General features: G+C 42.4%; 1 protein-coding gene across 4 annotated transcripts in view; it reads left to right on the forward strand.

Annotated features, from left to right (window-relative positions):
- TANC1 (tetratricopeptide repeat, ankyrin repeat and coiled-coil containing 1) overlaps positions 1 to 12,702 on the forward strand; it is an 82,227-nt gene extending 69,525 nt beyond the window's left edge. For 3 of the 4 annotated variants that reach the window (XM_074595042.1, XM_074595041.1, XM_074595044.1), the window contains 8 exons: positions 1,897 to 2,030; positions 2,511 to 2,634; positions 2,756 to 2,931; positions 4,575 to 4,707; positions 5,548 to 5,639; positions 7,582 to 7,728; positions 9,132 to 9,232; positions 10,100 to 12,702. In XM_074595042.1, coding sequence (XP_074451143.1) covers positions 1,897 to 2,030; positions 2,511 to 2,634; positions 2,756 to 2,931; positions 4,575 to 4,707; positions 5,548 to 5,639; positions 7,582 to 7,728; positions 9,132 to 9,232; positions 10,100 to 11,468 — 2,276 coding nt within the window. In that variant the 3' untranslated portion in view covers positions 11,469 to 12,702. The remainder of the gene's footprint in view (positions 1 to 1,896; positions 2,031 to 2,510; positions 2,635 to 2,755; positions 2,932 to 4,574; positions 4,708 to 5,547; positions 5,640 to 7,581; positions 7,729 to 9,131; positions 9,233 to 10,099) is intronic. The other variant, XM_074595043.1, reaches the window with a different exon arrangement.
- Positions 12,703 to 12,826: the final 124 nt, after the last annotated feature.

Consider the following 12,826-nt stretch of genomic DNA (forward strand, 5'->3'; position numbering starts at 1 on the left):
GGCTGCTCTCAACTTTTGCAGAGTACGGTTAGGCAGGTCAGAGGTGATCCTTTTGAGCAGAATAGTTGGAATTCCTGAGCAGTGTTTAGTCCTGATGTTGTTTAAGATAACAGGAGGACTTGCTTAGTCTTCTTAGAGCTGGATCAGGGGGGTGGGGTGGGGGGTTATATTGTTATATTGTAATGTTAGTTACACCATGAGCTAAAATGCTGGTACTGAAAGAAGAAAAAATGTGAAGTTTTTGAACAAATAGTTTGTTTTGCCTTTAATGTTGATATCTACAGCAGTTTCTTTCCAGTTGTTCAGATCTAAGCAGTTGCTGTAACTGTAACATAACGAGGTGTCAGTGAGTGAAGAGTGAATGGGTGAGATGTTGTTGTTAAAAACATAATGAATTTCCTACTTCCTGCAGTGCTTGTAATTTCATTTATTTTCAGCATCCATTGGCATTTTAAAAAATTCTACTTTATCATGTTTGAAAATGCTTTAAAAAAATGAGTAACAAGAAATTCACAATTTGACCTGCTTCTTATTGGAAAATAGATGGTATTGGGACTTAGAAAATGGAGGGTCGAGTTTTTTGCTGGGTCCTGCAGAAGCTAGCACATGAACCCATTTTCTAAACAGTGTTAACGGTACTGGTGACGCTTCAACACAAACAAGAAAAAAACCTATTTTAATTTCAAGCTCCATTTAAAACACAGTAAGTTGATGGGAGTGAAATGGAAGAGGGGAAAAAATCTTGATGGGGAGAATATTTTATTTTCAAGCTTCAATGAGCACCACAGTGAAAAGCAGGGAGTGCAATAAGCTGTCGGAGAAGGTGGCAAGTTGTTTAAATGTACAGCCTTACAGCAGCGCTTCAGTGTTACGGTACTGAGTCGAGTCACAAAGTATTAGGGCCGAAATTACCTGCTTTCTCATAAGCCGTATATTGTGAATACAGATGTGCAGTATTTAGTATCTTACAGGTGTCTAAAATGAAGATCGTGTCACTGGTGGTCTTGTCACACTCTGCGGACACGTTGGGGGCCGCTGGGCTGCCCCGACCCCAGGGATGCAGAGTGTGCGCGGCCGTGGCACATGGGGGAACGGTCACTCTGGTGCTAGTGTCTGTCTGTCTGTCTGCCTACAAGTTGCAGGGTTACTGCATTTTAGAGGTCAGGAGCACTTGCTCTTGAATACGTACACTGTTCAGTTCCAAAAAATATGTTTAAGGTGAACTAGAATGCTGATGTCACTTGTGTACTGGGAATGTGCAGCAACGCCCAGAAGTCTGGAGCCAGGGTTAACAGACAGGAATTGGAACTACTGATTGATAACCTGCTGTGTTCTTCACGGTGAAAAACAGGGAAAGCAATTTTAACTAGTGCAGAATGAAGGTAAATTGTCCAAGATACAGGCTTGCTGCAGAGATCTAAATATCTGATGTTTGGTAACACATCACTGCGAGGGGTCGAGTAAACAGAACTTCCTGAAACTTGAGCTCTAAAGCCCTTTGCTGAATCCCAGAACTGTTATTGTCCTCACCTTTGGGAAGGGCCTGATGGAAAGAGATCAAGTTTTCTTCTCATCAAAAAAAATGGTTAATGAAAAAGGAACTAGAACTGCCTCAGGCTGGTGGATTTATAAAAAATTTTCATAAAGATTCCTTTTAACTTAAAAGCCATGCACATGATACAGTTGTTATCTTTGAGAATCTTCTTTTAATTTACCAGAGAATGTCTGTGGCTTATTGACTTAACCTGATTTTGACTAATTCATTTGCGTCTGAAAATAGTTATGAAAATCTTACGGAGTGGCTGAGTTGAAAAAAAACTGGAGACACGTAATGCGCGTGTGTCAAAACATGTGGTGAAACAGCAGAGATGATGATAATGAAAATGCTTTCTTTAGCCCTGACAGCTGCTGCAGGAAGAGGAAAACTGGAAGTCTGTGAATTGCTTCTTGACCACGGGGCAGCTGTGACACGAGCGAACAGGAGGGGGATTCCACCGCTCCTGTGTGCTGTACGGCAGGGGCACTGGCAGGTCTGGCACATCTTCACAAATTCAGTGGGTTCCTTTGGGAAGCACTCCTTGATTCCTCCCCTCTCTAGTCCTCTAATAAATTCCTGTAAATTTTCTAATATGCATTTGCATCAGCTTCAAAGGGATGTGTTCAGCAGCCCACTTTTAAAGGTATTTAAAGTGATACAAAGGATTCGAGAGTACATCAGCTGCATGACAACCTTAACTACAATACACCTGAAAAATAATACATGGGAGTTAAAGCATTTTATTTCCTAGACCAACTAGAGAGGCAGTTTCAGATCTTTTATACTGCTTCTGACACTGGTCACTGTGGTCAGGAGAAGGCCCTGAACTGCAAACAGTTAAGGCTTGAGTTGCGCAGGATTTCTCAGTGATCGCTATAAATAACACCTTAATCCCCTCCTTTAAAAGTTCGTGCTATTATGGCTAAAATTTAACTCTGCCCATTTACTTTTGAATTCCCATTTTCTATTTCAGATTGCTAAACTTCTAGTGGAGCATGGGTCTGATGTGAATTTAAGCGACAAGCAAGGCCGAACTCCACTGATGGTGGCTTCTTGTGAAGGACATTTGAGCACGGTGGAATTTCTGCTTTCTGAAGGTAGAAAATAAATAGTGTTTGAAGGCTGCACAGCTGTAGCAGAGACTGCATCTGTGTGAGTTAGGTAATTCTGCTTATTAAACAGAACATCTTCATAACCTGGTTAATTTTCATTTTACAGGTGCAACTATTTCATCTCTGGACAAAGAAGGTCTGACAGCTTTGAGCTGGGCATGTCTAAAAGGCCACAGGGAAGTGGTTCAGTATTTGGTTGAGAAAGGCGCAACAACTGATCAGACAGACAAAAATGGACGGACACCCCTAGACCTGGCAGCTTTTTATGGAGATGCTGATATTGTAAGTATAACAGTTACAGTTCTAACAGTAGAAAAACGAAGCATGTATTCAATTTTCATAATACAAAACAAAGCTTAGAGAAAATACTGCCAACCAAAACAGAAAGGAAGTTTGAGGAAGTAGACAAGATGCTTACACTGCCGGCTTCTTGGCTGCAGTGCAAGTGTTTACTCAGAAAAGTGTTTTCTCCATAAGGTTTTAGTATGAAGGTAGCTGGGATAGAAGTCCAGCATTATGCTGTTATGTGTTACAGCATGGTCTTGTACTTCAGCGTCAGTGCTTTAAATCTCAATAAAAAGTCGCATTTAAAATGTCTGTGTTGGATGAACTGGAATAAAAAAAATATCCCGTGGGGGATGAAAGGAAAATACCGTTTTTCAGCCTCTGCAAACCTGTTGAGGACCTGGCAGGGTCCCAGTGAGTTGTGTGCCTTGGTGGAGCAGAGACCCCAAGTGAGAGATGTTGGAAGAAGAACAGTATTGCCGGAATAAGTGAAACACAGAAAGATTTTGCTTTTCCTTCATAAGGCAGCATTAGTTGTCTTTGACAGGTATCTTACAGGCTTTGCATGACAGGGAGAGAACTGTTAGAAGTCCTTACGCTTTTCATCTTTTGAGGATGGCACTGAGCGCTTCTCAGTGTTACCATCCAGTTCTGTCAGCGTGGAGATACAAGGCCCGAGGTGCAAATTCTGTTTTTCTCAGCTTGTTCCACAAGTCATTTCAGATATAGGAGAGATGAAGTTCCTTTTTCAGTCCTGTACCTTTCTCACATATTTGCCTTCTCCCTCTATAATAGATGTTACAATGCAAGAATTTAAGGCATTTTAGGTGAAGGTTTTCTGAATCTGAAATGGACCATGCCTGTAACTGAGATCAGAAGTATATAACAATTTTAAAGTCTGTGGTTTAGAATCCTCTATATCTTTATTTTTGATATATCTATATCGAGATATATCTATATAGATTTTTGAAGTGATTGTATATTTTTGTTCTCGTGGTTCAAAACCCAGTAATTAAGCACGATTCAGAAGCCTGACCACATAGAACTGTGATTTCCACAAACTGCATGGAAGAATGCTCTGTAAAGAGATCCAAGAGTTCACCAGGGAACCAGAAGGAATAGCATGTGCAGCCTCTCAAACTCGCTGGCATCTTTATTTCTAGAGTTTGCGTATACAATGTCCTGTTTCAAAACAGCAGTTCCTCATTACTGCACGTGGGGCTCCTGGCTGCAGTGTCACAGAGCAGGGGGTCTGTGCTGCAGCTCTTCATCTGAGCGTGCTGCCCTTACGCCGCGTTGCTGTGCTGTGTACTGGCCTGCAGAACGTGAACAAATCGGACAACAAGCATAATGTGTTGGTCTTAGTGTTTTTCCGGCACAGCTACATCCAGGAATTTAGGTGGGGATTTGGGTTTTTTTATATTTTTTTTTTTTAATTCCTCACCTGCAGTGCTTCGGAGCAGTTTGATAGTGTTCCCATGCTCTTTGTCTTCAGTGGGTTCAGTTCAATGGATTTCCAGTGGCGTTAGCATACTCTGGAGCACGTACTCTGTGCACCTTGAGGACGATTAGATGGTAGCTTAGATGTTTGACTCCTACCAAAAATAACATTACAAGGCTTGTCTTGTTTCTTTTCGCAGGTGCAGTATTTGGTAGAGAAAGGAGCGATGATCGAGCATGTTGACCACAGCGGCATGCGGCCACTGGACAGAGCTATTGGGTGTCGCAATACGTCAGTAGTGGTTACGCTGCTGAGAAAAGGAGCGAAGCTAGGTGAGTACAGCTGTCCTGTGCTCAGAGAAACAACCGAGCATCTGCTCTGCTGGAACTGCTGTCATTTCTGTACAGCACGTTAAATAAATAAATCTTGGAACCCGCACACTGGGGTTTTGCAGGTTGTATGGTTTGCAGGTGCCCGCTCAGGAGAAATCCAGTCTCTTAAACACTCAAGACTCGCTTCAGAAGTGAGTGAATGCAAGTGATTTTATTCTGTTCTTTTCTTTGATGTATGTTGAGGAGGTCGGGGGAGTCAGTCTTTACATGGTATATCATGATAAACAAAAAAATGATGATTACACTCTTAGTGGTACTTAATTCTGAGACTATTAACAATTTAGTTTAAGAAGTTTTACGTTAAATAACATTCTTTTAATAAGTTATAGAATCATACATTTTTGCAAAGGGTAAGCAAAAAATATATGTCCAATCAGTAGGCAAGTAGATGGTGCAGATGTGTACGTGATAATTATTGAATCTGTAGTACCTTTAAGTCATCATTTATTCTTATTTGGGTGCCAAGTATGATTACATGCAGATTCTTGCTTAGGCCTGAACTTTAACATGACTTTCATACTGTCCTGTTCTGGCTTTAGACCAGGGGCGAAATGAATTGGACCATTTAATATCTGGCTGTTATCTATTTGGGGCAGCAGGGATATACGTGTTTTAAATATATGTGCACATGATGATGATGATGATAATAATAATGATAATAATAGTAGTTCCACGCAGGTGGAATATCTACTGAGAGAGAATTAGGCTTTCTCGTGTGAGTAGATATCAGAAACACACTGTCTTCCCTTTTGTCAGACATCCTTAAAATTTAACTTGCAGGAAATGCAGCATGGGCAATGGCCACTTCAAAACCCGATATTCTCCTTATTCTGCTGCAGAAACTGATGGAAGAAGGAAATATACTGTACAAAGTAGGTAGATTTTTATTTTTTCTGATAGCAGAATATTGTAATTGGACTTCTGTCTGAAAAGTCCTTCATACCTCCTTTTCTGTTCAAACAAGATGTGTACTTGCACATCTCACCTTGGGAACGAGACCAAGAAATCTGGAGATCCCTGGGAGGGAAAGAATCATGGAGAACTCCTGTGTAAAATAAATAAATAAAAATTTAAAGACGGTTAAGTACATCTCGTTTCTCTTGAGCAAGTCGCTCAGTGATCATTTGGAGCAGTCAGTTGCTTCTTAAGAGCAACTGAGAATGTAAGGGGCTCGTTTGAAAGTGCCTTATTGAAGTAAGTGACACTTAGGCATATCCTTTCCTTCAGGATAATGTTCTTTTGTGTGCTATTTAAATATATAACGGGGAAAGTGACAGCTCTTTTGATACACTCTTTTTAGTAGTGGTGATATATTGCTCAGAAGAGAGACTGTTTTTTAAACTGTGTGGTACATCTGTGTTATTTCACCAGCCCAGCACAGTGCCGAATGGTTTTTATGAGCATCTTTCGAAGTCTGTTCTAGCTACAAGACTTCTTTTCTAGGGTTTTTTTTATAAGGCCCCTCAAATACCTGCCACCTTATTTCTGATCTTTGTTCTATATCAAATGGCTTTGCACAGTACAGAGGAGAGGCCCTGGAGGCTTTGCCGTCCTGAATCAGGGTGGACCCGCTTAAGTTCTCCCAAATTCTGCATTGGAATCTCATGAATTTATCAAGTTTATTGATCCTGAGATAGGTTTAGAGCTTTACATGCAAGCAGGTGCCTTTGAGCACGGGACACCTTTCAAGCTAGAGGGTAACAGCTGTGATGTACAAAGGCAGCCGCGTCAGCCCGGGAGCCTCTGTGGCCTCACGCTCTCCAGCGGTGCCCTGGGTGCGACTCACTGCTGGCGCAGAGTGACTCGTACTTGAGCGTGCTCGTAGTATGCAGTTAACCGCTTCTCAGCTCTCCAGCTGAATAAAGTAAGATAAACCTTAAATATTTTCCTTGCTAGTTTCAACAGTAAATTTTGACCGCTTTGAGTGCTAAGATGAATTAAATAATAAAAAACCCCAATGTTTATGAAAATAAATTAACTGGTAAAATATCCGTGAAGAGAAAAATTTCTTCGTCTGCAAACTAAATATTTGCTTTTCTTCTCATACCAGGATTTCAGTGTTTTTAGCAAGACTGTCTCAAATCTTCAGTTTATTATGGAGATGTTCTCCAAGCATCTCCTGGAGAGTCTGAGCATTTCCAGTGCAAGGGTGGATCGTTCAGGTAGTCCTGAGGGACGGGTCACTCTCATACTTGACTCGTGTCAGCAGAAGCAGAGTGACCTCTGGCTACTCCAGCCTCACCCACCTGGTCACCCGACTGCTGGTGGCCGAGACACCGGGCGGCTCCGGGGGGGCTGGGCTGCGGGTCTGGGCTGCGTGACCTTCTCCTGTCCGGCCCCCTCGTTGCCAGAGCTTGTCCTGCGGTGTCCCCTCCTGACTTGTGACACACTGCTCCTGACTGAGGAAGTGCTCTGCTGGAAGCATCTAGGCGTTAGACTTTTAACCAACTACATCATCAGATATTTGACTGCTCTGTTTAAAAAAAAAAAAATAAGAAAGAAAGAAATAACGAATTGTGTCATGCATTAATTGTACATACATGAATTCTTCTGGTACAAGTGGTACGTATTAATGCAAATATCCTAGTGAAATAGGTGCGAGTTTAGAAACAACATAAACTCCAGTTAACATGCAAGTTCTCTCATTGTGTCTGTGTGTAAGTATAATTCATACTGTATAGATTTATTTTTTAAAAAAATCTGTCTCTGTGTTTTCCACTTGACCTGTTGGAAGATGTCAAATATAAATGTGCTTTTTTGCAACAGTATTGCAATATTAAGAGTTCGTGAACCTCTTGTTCCCTAAATTTGTAGAAAGGTAAGATGAAGGAAGCAGCACAGCGCTATCAGTATGCCTTGAGGAAGTTTCCGAGGGAGGGATTTGGAGAAGAAATGAAAGCATTCAATGAGCTGAGAGTTTCGTTATACCTAAATTTATCACGATGTCGACGAAAAACAAACGTAAGCTCTTGCTGTTAATCTGTTGCTTCTCTGACATTGGGAATCTTGGACTTCTGTTCTGCTGCGTTACTGAGTTTGTACTTGGACGTTTATTTTTGCTGTTTTAGAATCCTTTTCTCTGTATCCTGATTTTGGGCTTTGTTGTGTCAGCAAGCGGGGACGGTTCATAAGATGAGGGTGTGCTGCCGTGGGGGATCCATTACAGCTGTTCTTATGTGGTCCAGTTATTTTGCAGTGACGAACTGCTGGATGGCTGTGGTACTTCTAAAAGACTAAATGGAAAATGCCACCGCCACCACCCTTTGTTACCGTACAGCATACCCTGCTGCTGCGGCTGCGTTGCCTGTGCTGGTTGTTTCTTTGTACCCTCGCCGGTGCATGAAATGGCTGGTAGGAACCTGAATGGCTGGCACAGCAAAACCTTCTGATTTTCTGAATGGACTTCACACAGTTCCCTCCTCTCAAACAGTAGCTTCTTAATTCCCTGGTCATCCAGGTTGTTCTTGGCATCTGCTCCAATTTGAAGAATTTCTAAACAGAGGTGTCCAGGACTTTACATGGCACCACAGAACCAATCCTTCCCTTCCTGTGCCGGAGCTGCTGCTCCTGACACCTTCCCAGAGGAGACTGGCTTTTTCACTGGCGTCGAACTAACAGCAGAGAGTGGCTGTGACCAGCTGCTGCGTGTGCGTTTCCTGCTGTGTCTCACTGATACACTCTCATGTACATTTTGCCAATCCTGAAGTGCATCACCTTACAGCTAAAGCTCGAGTTCATCGTTGCTCTGCTCCTGCACGGCATCTCAGGACAGGTTTATTGCTGTCGGTACTTCCCAACCTCCTGTATCATTGTGCTCGATAGAATTCAGTATCATGGAAACCCTGTGCTGTGCACGGCTGTTATAAAAATTAGATTTGCTTCTGCCTTCATCTTCCCCATAGCCACCCTTGTCCCCATTTCAGTCCTGCTTTGTTCATCCCAGTCTTTGGTTTAACCAACAACTTACTAAACTCTTATTCTGTGTTCCTGTTAAATGACGACCAAATACGTTATGTCTAGCGCAGTTCTCTAAAAATTTCACATACCTTATCAAAGAAAGCACTGGACTAGTCCAGCCCAGTCCCTGATTTTTTTTCTTGTTTTTCTCTAACTTCCTAGCTCTTTAACTAGCCTTTATTCAAAACACTTCTAAAGCCTTGCTCTCTGGCGCGGTCATTTATCCTGTTAAACCCGCAGGCTCTGCGAGATGCGGTCTGGCTCAGTCTTTCAGAAAATACCTGCTCTTGCTAACTGATAAAGGTGACTGTCAGTACTGCATAAGCTGTCTGCACTTTTGGAACAGTACCATGAAGAAAGCGCAGTTATACATTGAGTATAACTAATACATTTGTTTAAATTGTTAGGACTTTGGTATGGCTGAAGAGTTTGCTACCAAAGCATTGGATCTGAAACCCAGCTCTTACGAAGCCTATTATGCTAGAGCAAGAGCCAAGAGGAACAGCAGGTATCCTTCCGTTCTGTGCATCTGCCTGCACAGGTTTTTTTCTAACCTCCTAACGCTTTCAATAACGCTTTTTCTTTTCCGATAGCTGCGTTTGGAATTTGCAAAGAAAAAGTTATTTTCCATGTGCACTTTCCGTCTGCATTAGGTCTCTGTATCAGCTAAAGCCAACCAACCCGAAAAAGCGGTATTGAATACTCATTTAGGTAATTATTAGGTAGTCCAGAAAGTAACAACTTGATATGAAGAGGGATTATTTTAAGTGCAAGAGTGAATGGGACTGCTGCTCCACGTGACTCGGCAGAATGTTGTCAGCAACGTGCCACCAAACTCCAGCGCTGAGTTATTTATTGCCAAGAATGACTGGGCGGGGATAGGACGGGATATGTTGAATCATTAGCGGTTCAAGATAAAACCCAGGGCAGAGAGGAGGAACCACCTTTTTAAGCTGGAAAAATACCAAACTATAGTGGTATAGTTGAAGTGTAGGGAGAGGTGTCTTGTCCAAGCAGAACCATAAATGGCCGTGAAGCAGAGATCAGCAAGTTTCCTACTCTGAAGATAACAGTAAGGAAGGGGCTCGAGACAAAGCGTCAGTTCCCAGTGTTATCAGCAGACTTCTGGCGCCTTCCTGAAAAAGCTTCCTCAAAAAGGGGAGGAGCTCAGGGCCGGGTCTGCACCTTCACTGTAGGAGAGAATTTCCTGGGTTGGAGAACACCCAATTCTTATGTTGTCACCAGCTGCAGCAGGAGATGACAAATCAGAGAATTTCTTTGGAAGTGGTGGAGGTGGATTAGTAGAAGGCAGTGCCGAGACTCAGATTTGCCCCAGGTTTTTAAGTTTACGTTTTTTTTTCTTTTTCGTAAACAGAAAGCTACTTGCTGCTCTTGCTGACTTACGTGAAGCCACACAATTGTGTCCTGGCAATCAAGAGATAAAACGTCTCCTGTCTCGGGTGGAAGAGGAATGCAAACAGTTCCAGAGAACACAGCAACAGAAGCATCAGTCTCCACAGCTACTACAGCAAATTAACAACTCCGATAATGAGGAAGAGGGCGTTTTACAAGGCGTGAATGATAATTTTAATCTTAAAGACAGGGAGGATGAACTGCCACACCCTGATGAATCTGTTTCCTCTCCACAAAGGCTGCAGCATTCCTTACCGGCTTCATCCCACAGCAGGACCCTTCAAGACGTTCAGCAGAAAGCCAGGTCTGCGTCCCCTCAAAGCAGAGCAGGCAATAAATACCTGAGAGAGCCAGGCTTGATCATGCAGCCGACAAAGCAGGCACAGATTGTAAAAACTAACCAGCACCTGAGCTCCGGCCAGCCTGGATCAAAAATGGGAAGCGGTCAATGTAACACAAAGACACAGCCGTCCCTTCAGCATCTTCCCCAAAGTCCCTTGCCAGTCCGGCACTCTAAAATTCAGCATTTGGATGGGACAAGCACATTATCATCCGGAAGCGGTTCCACAGATCCCGGTTCTGAACTGTACAATGAGAAGTTTGTGTCCAGCCATTGTTCCCATTCGCAGCATAATGAGAATATCCCTTCTCATTCTTTTGCAAGCAAGTCTAAAACTGCTGACAGGTTGACAGCCCCTACTCAAATGAATTTCAGTGAAGCGAGGCAGCAAAGTGCTGTAAGCGGTGGTGTCTCTTCCAGTTCTCCATCCAGCAGTATGGTTCTTGCTGGCTCAACCAGCAGTTTAGCTGCAGCCAGTAGTTTTTCAGACAGCGTTAAGGCGCCAGGCCCGGACGTTCGACTCAAGGAGAATAACATTAATCAAGTTCAGGGTACCATCGCTGAACATAGACCTCGCAACACCCCGTTTATGGGAATCATGGATAAGACTGCAAGGTTTCAGCAGCAAAATACTCAGTCCAGTCGCACTTGGCACTCTCAGGCATCGGATGGACTACCAGCAAATGTTGCTTCTGGGGGCAGTCAGCCCTCAAATTTTGAGCAGTTCTCAGCCAAACACTACCAAAATAAAATTTCCTCTACTGGTGCTGCCGCAGGAGATAGCAAGGAGAATGGTATGCAGGCTAAAGAACGCGAGGAGTTTAAGTGCCAAATATCTGCCCCCTGTCAAGACAGCAGAGCACCTAAACAAGCGCCGCACTTATACCCCGATGCTGTGTCAAAACTGCCGCCTCACAGCAGTAAGGAAGGCCACCTCAGTCACGTAACATCTGCAAAACCAAAGCGATCCTTCATTGAATCGAATGTATAAATATTATTTTCTATATTTACAGGGTTGTAAAGCTTAGCTGATAACACCATAGGGTATTACTTCTGTACAAAATACCACTTGGCTGGTTGCTTGTGAGTTTGGGTAAGTAGTCGCTGTTGGCCAGTACGTAATGGGATACAACCACTTCGGGCTGTTCCTACCAGCGCAGGACAGTGACAGTAACTGGAATAGCAAATCTGCGTAGAAAGAGTCAATTAGGATCAGCAATCCACCAAAGTAGGACCTCAAGCAGAGAAATCCTTTCCACTACATTTTACCATTAAATAAGACTTTCCTTTTACGTAGGGCTTTTGGATCTATTACATCTCACCACTTCGGTAATACTTGTGCCTCTATAATGCTTAAGTGCTTACTCAAAAACAGTGTTACGAAAGATACCTGCTGCGTAATACCCAGATCTGTATATGTATGCTTTTTTTAAAATCAAAGATAGTATTTTATCACTTTTCTACTAGTATCTAATTTGGGTTGCCTGATGTACATTTAGGAAGCATAATTAATTTGTGTATGAGTAAGCTATAAGCGGCCGTGTTTTGACATGTAAATATAACTATTTTTAGTAACTAGAAGAAATCAAGTAAAATAAACAGTGACATTTGCATGTGTATTGAAAGGCTTTGACCATATTGGTTATTGCACTGAAGAACACAATATTATGGCATATTAACAATAATCGCACTTTATATAGTTTATCTAATCACCTTTGGGTGCTATCTTAAAGCAAAATGATTTATTCTTTATTCATGAAAAAGGTACAGCAATGAAACGTTTAGGAAGTGGTTTTATGGGAAACCTGAGAAATCGATGGCGTGAAGATGAAAGTTTGAGGAACAGCGTATGTGCGGTTGCATGGCAGGGTGAAGTTGTGATGTTTTTTTCCAGAGGAAGTAAGTTTTTATATGGGCAAGACCATTCTGAACACGACCAGCTGTAGCGACGTTCCTGTGAGCGCAGTGCGGCTGGAGTGGTCTTTCCGCAGTGCGTCACTTCCCACGTCTTGCTCGTAGCCAGTGTTTTCTGTCCATCGCGAACAGCTGTACCCCTTTTTACAAATTCTTTTTGAGTTTGCATTGTTATGCTTTAGCTTATTTATTGTTTACTGTTTCTTTTATATGTTTAAAATTCCTATATTAGTCTTGTCCTGTAGTTCTATTTTTGCACAGCTACTGTATTTTTTCCATATAAAATAAAGATTATTAATATACCTGTGGGATGAGATGCAGTCACTGCTGGTTACAGGAGAAACTCTCTCCCGACTTTTTCAACTACATGTTCAGTGATAGGAAACAGAGAAAGACACATTTTTGTTTTTTTAATTAGAAGAAGAAATACAGATT

Source organism: Larus michahellis, chromosome 7 (genome assembly GCF_964199755.1).
Source record: "Larus michahellis chromosome 7, bLarMic1.1, whole genome shotgun sequence".
In the NCBI taxonomy this organism is placed as follows: domain Eukaryota; kingdom Metazoa; phylum Chordata; class Aves; order Charadriiformes; family Laridae; genus Larus; species Larus michahellis.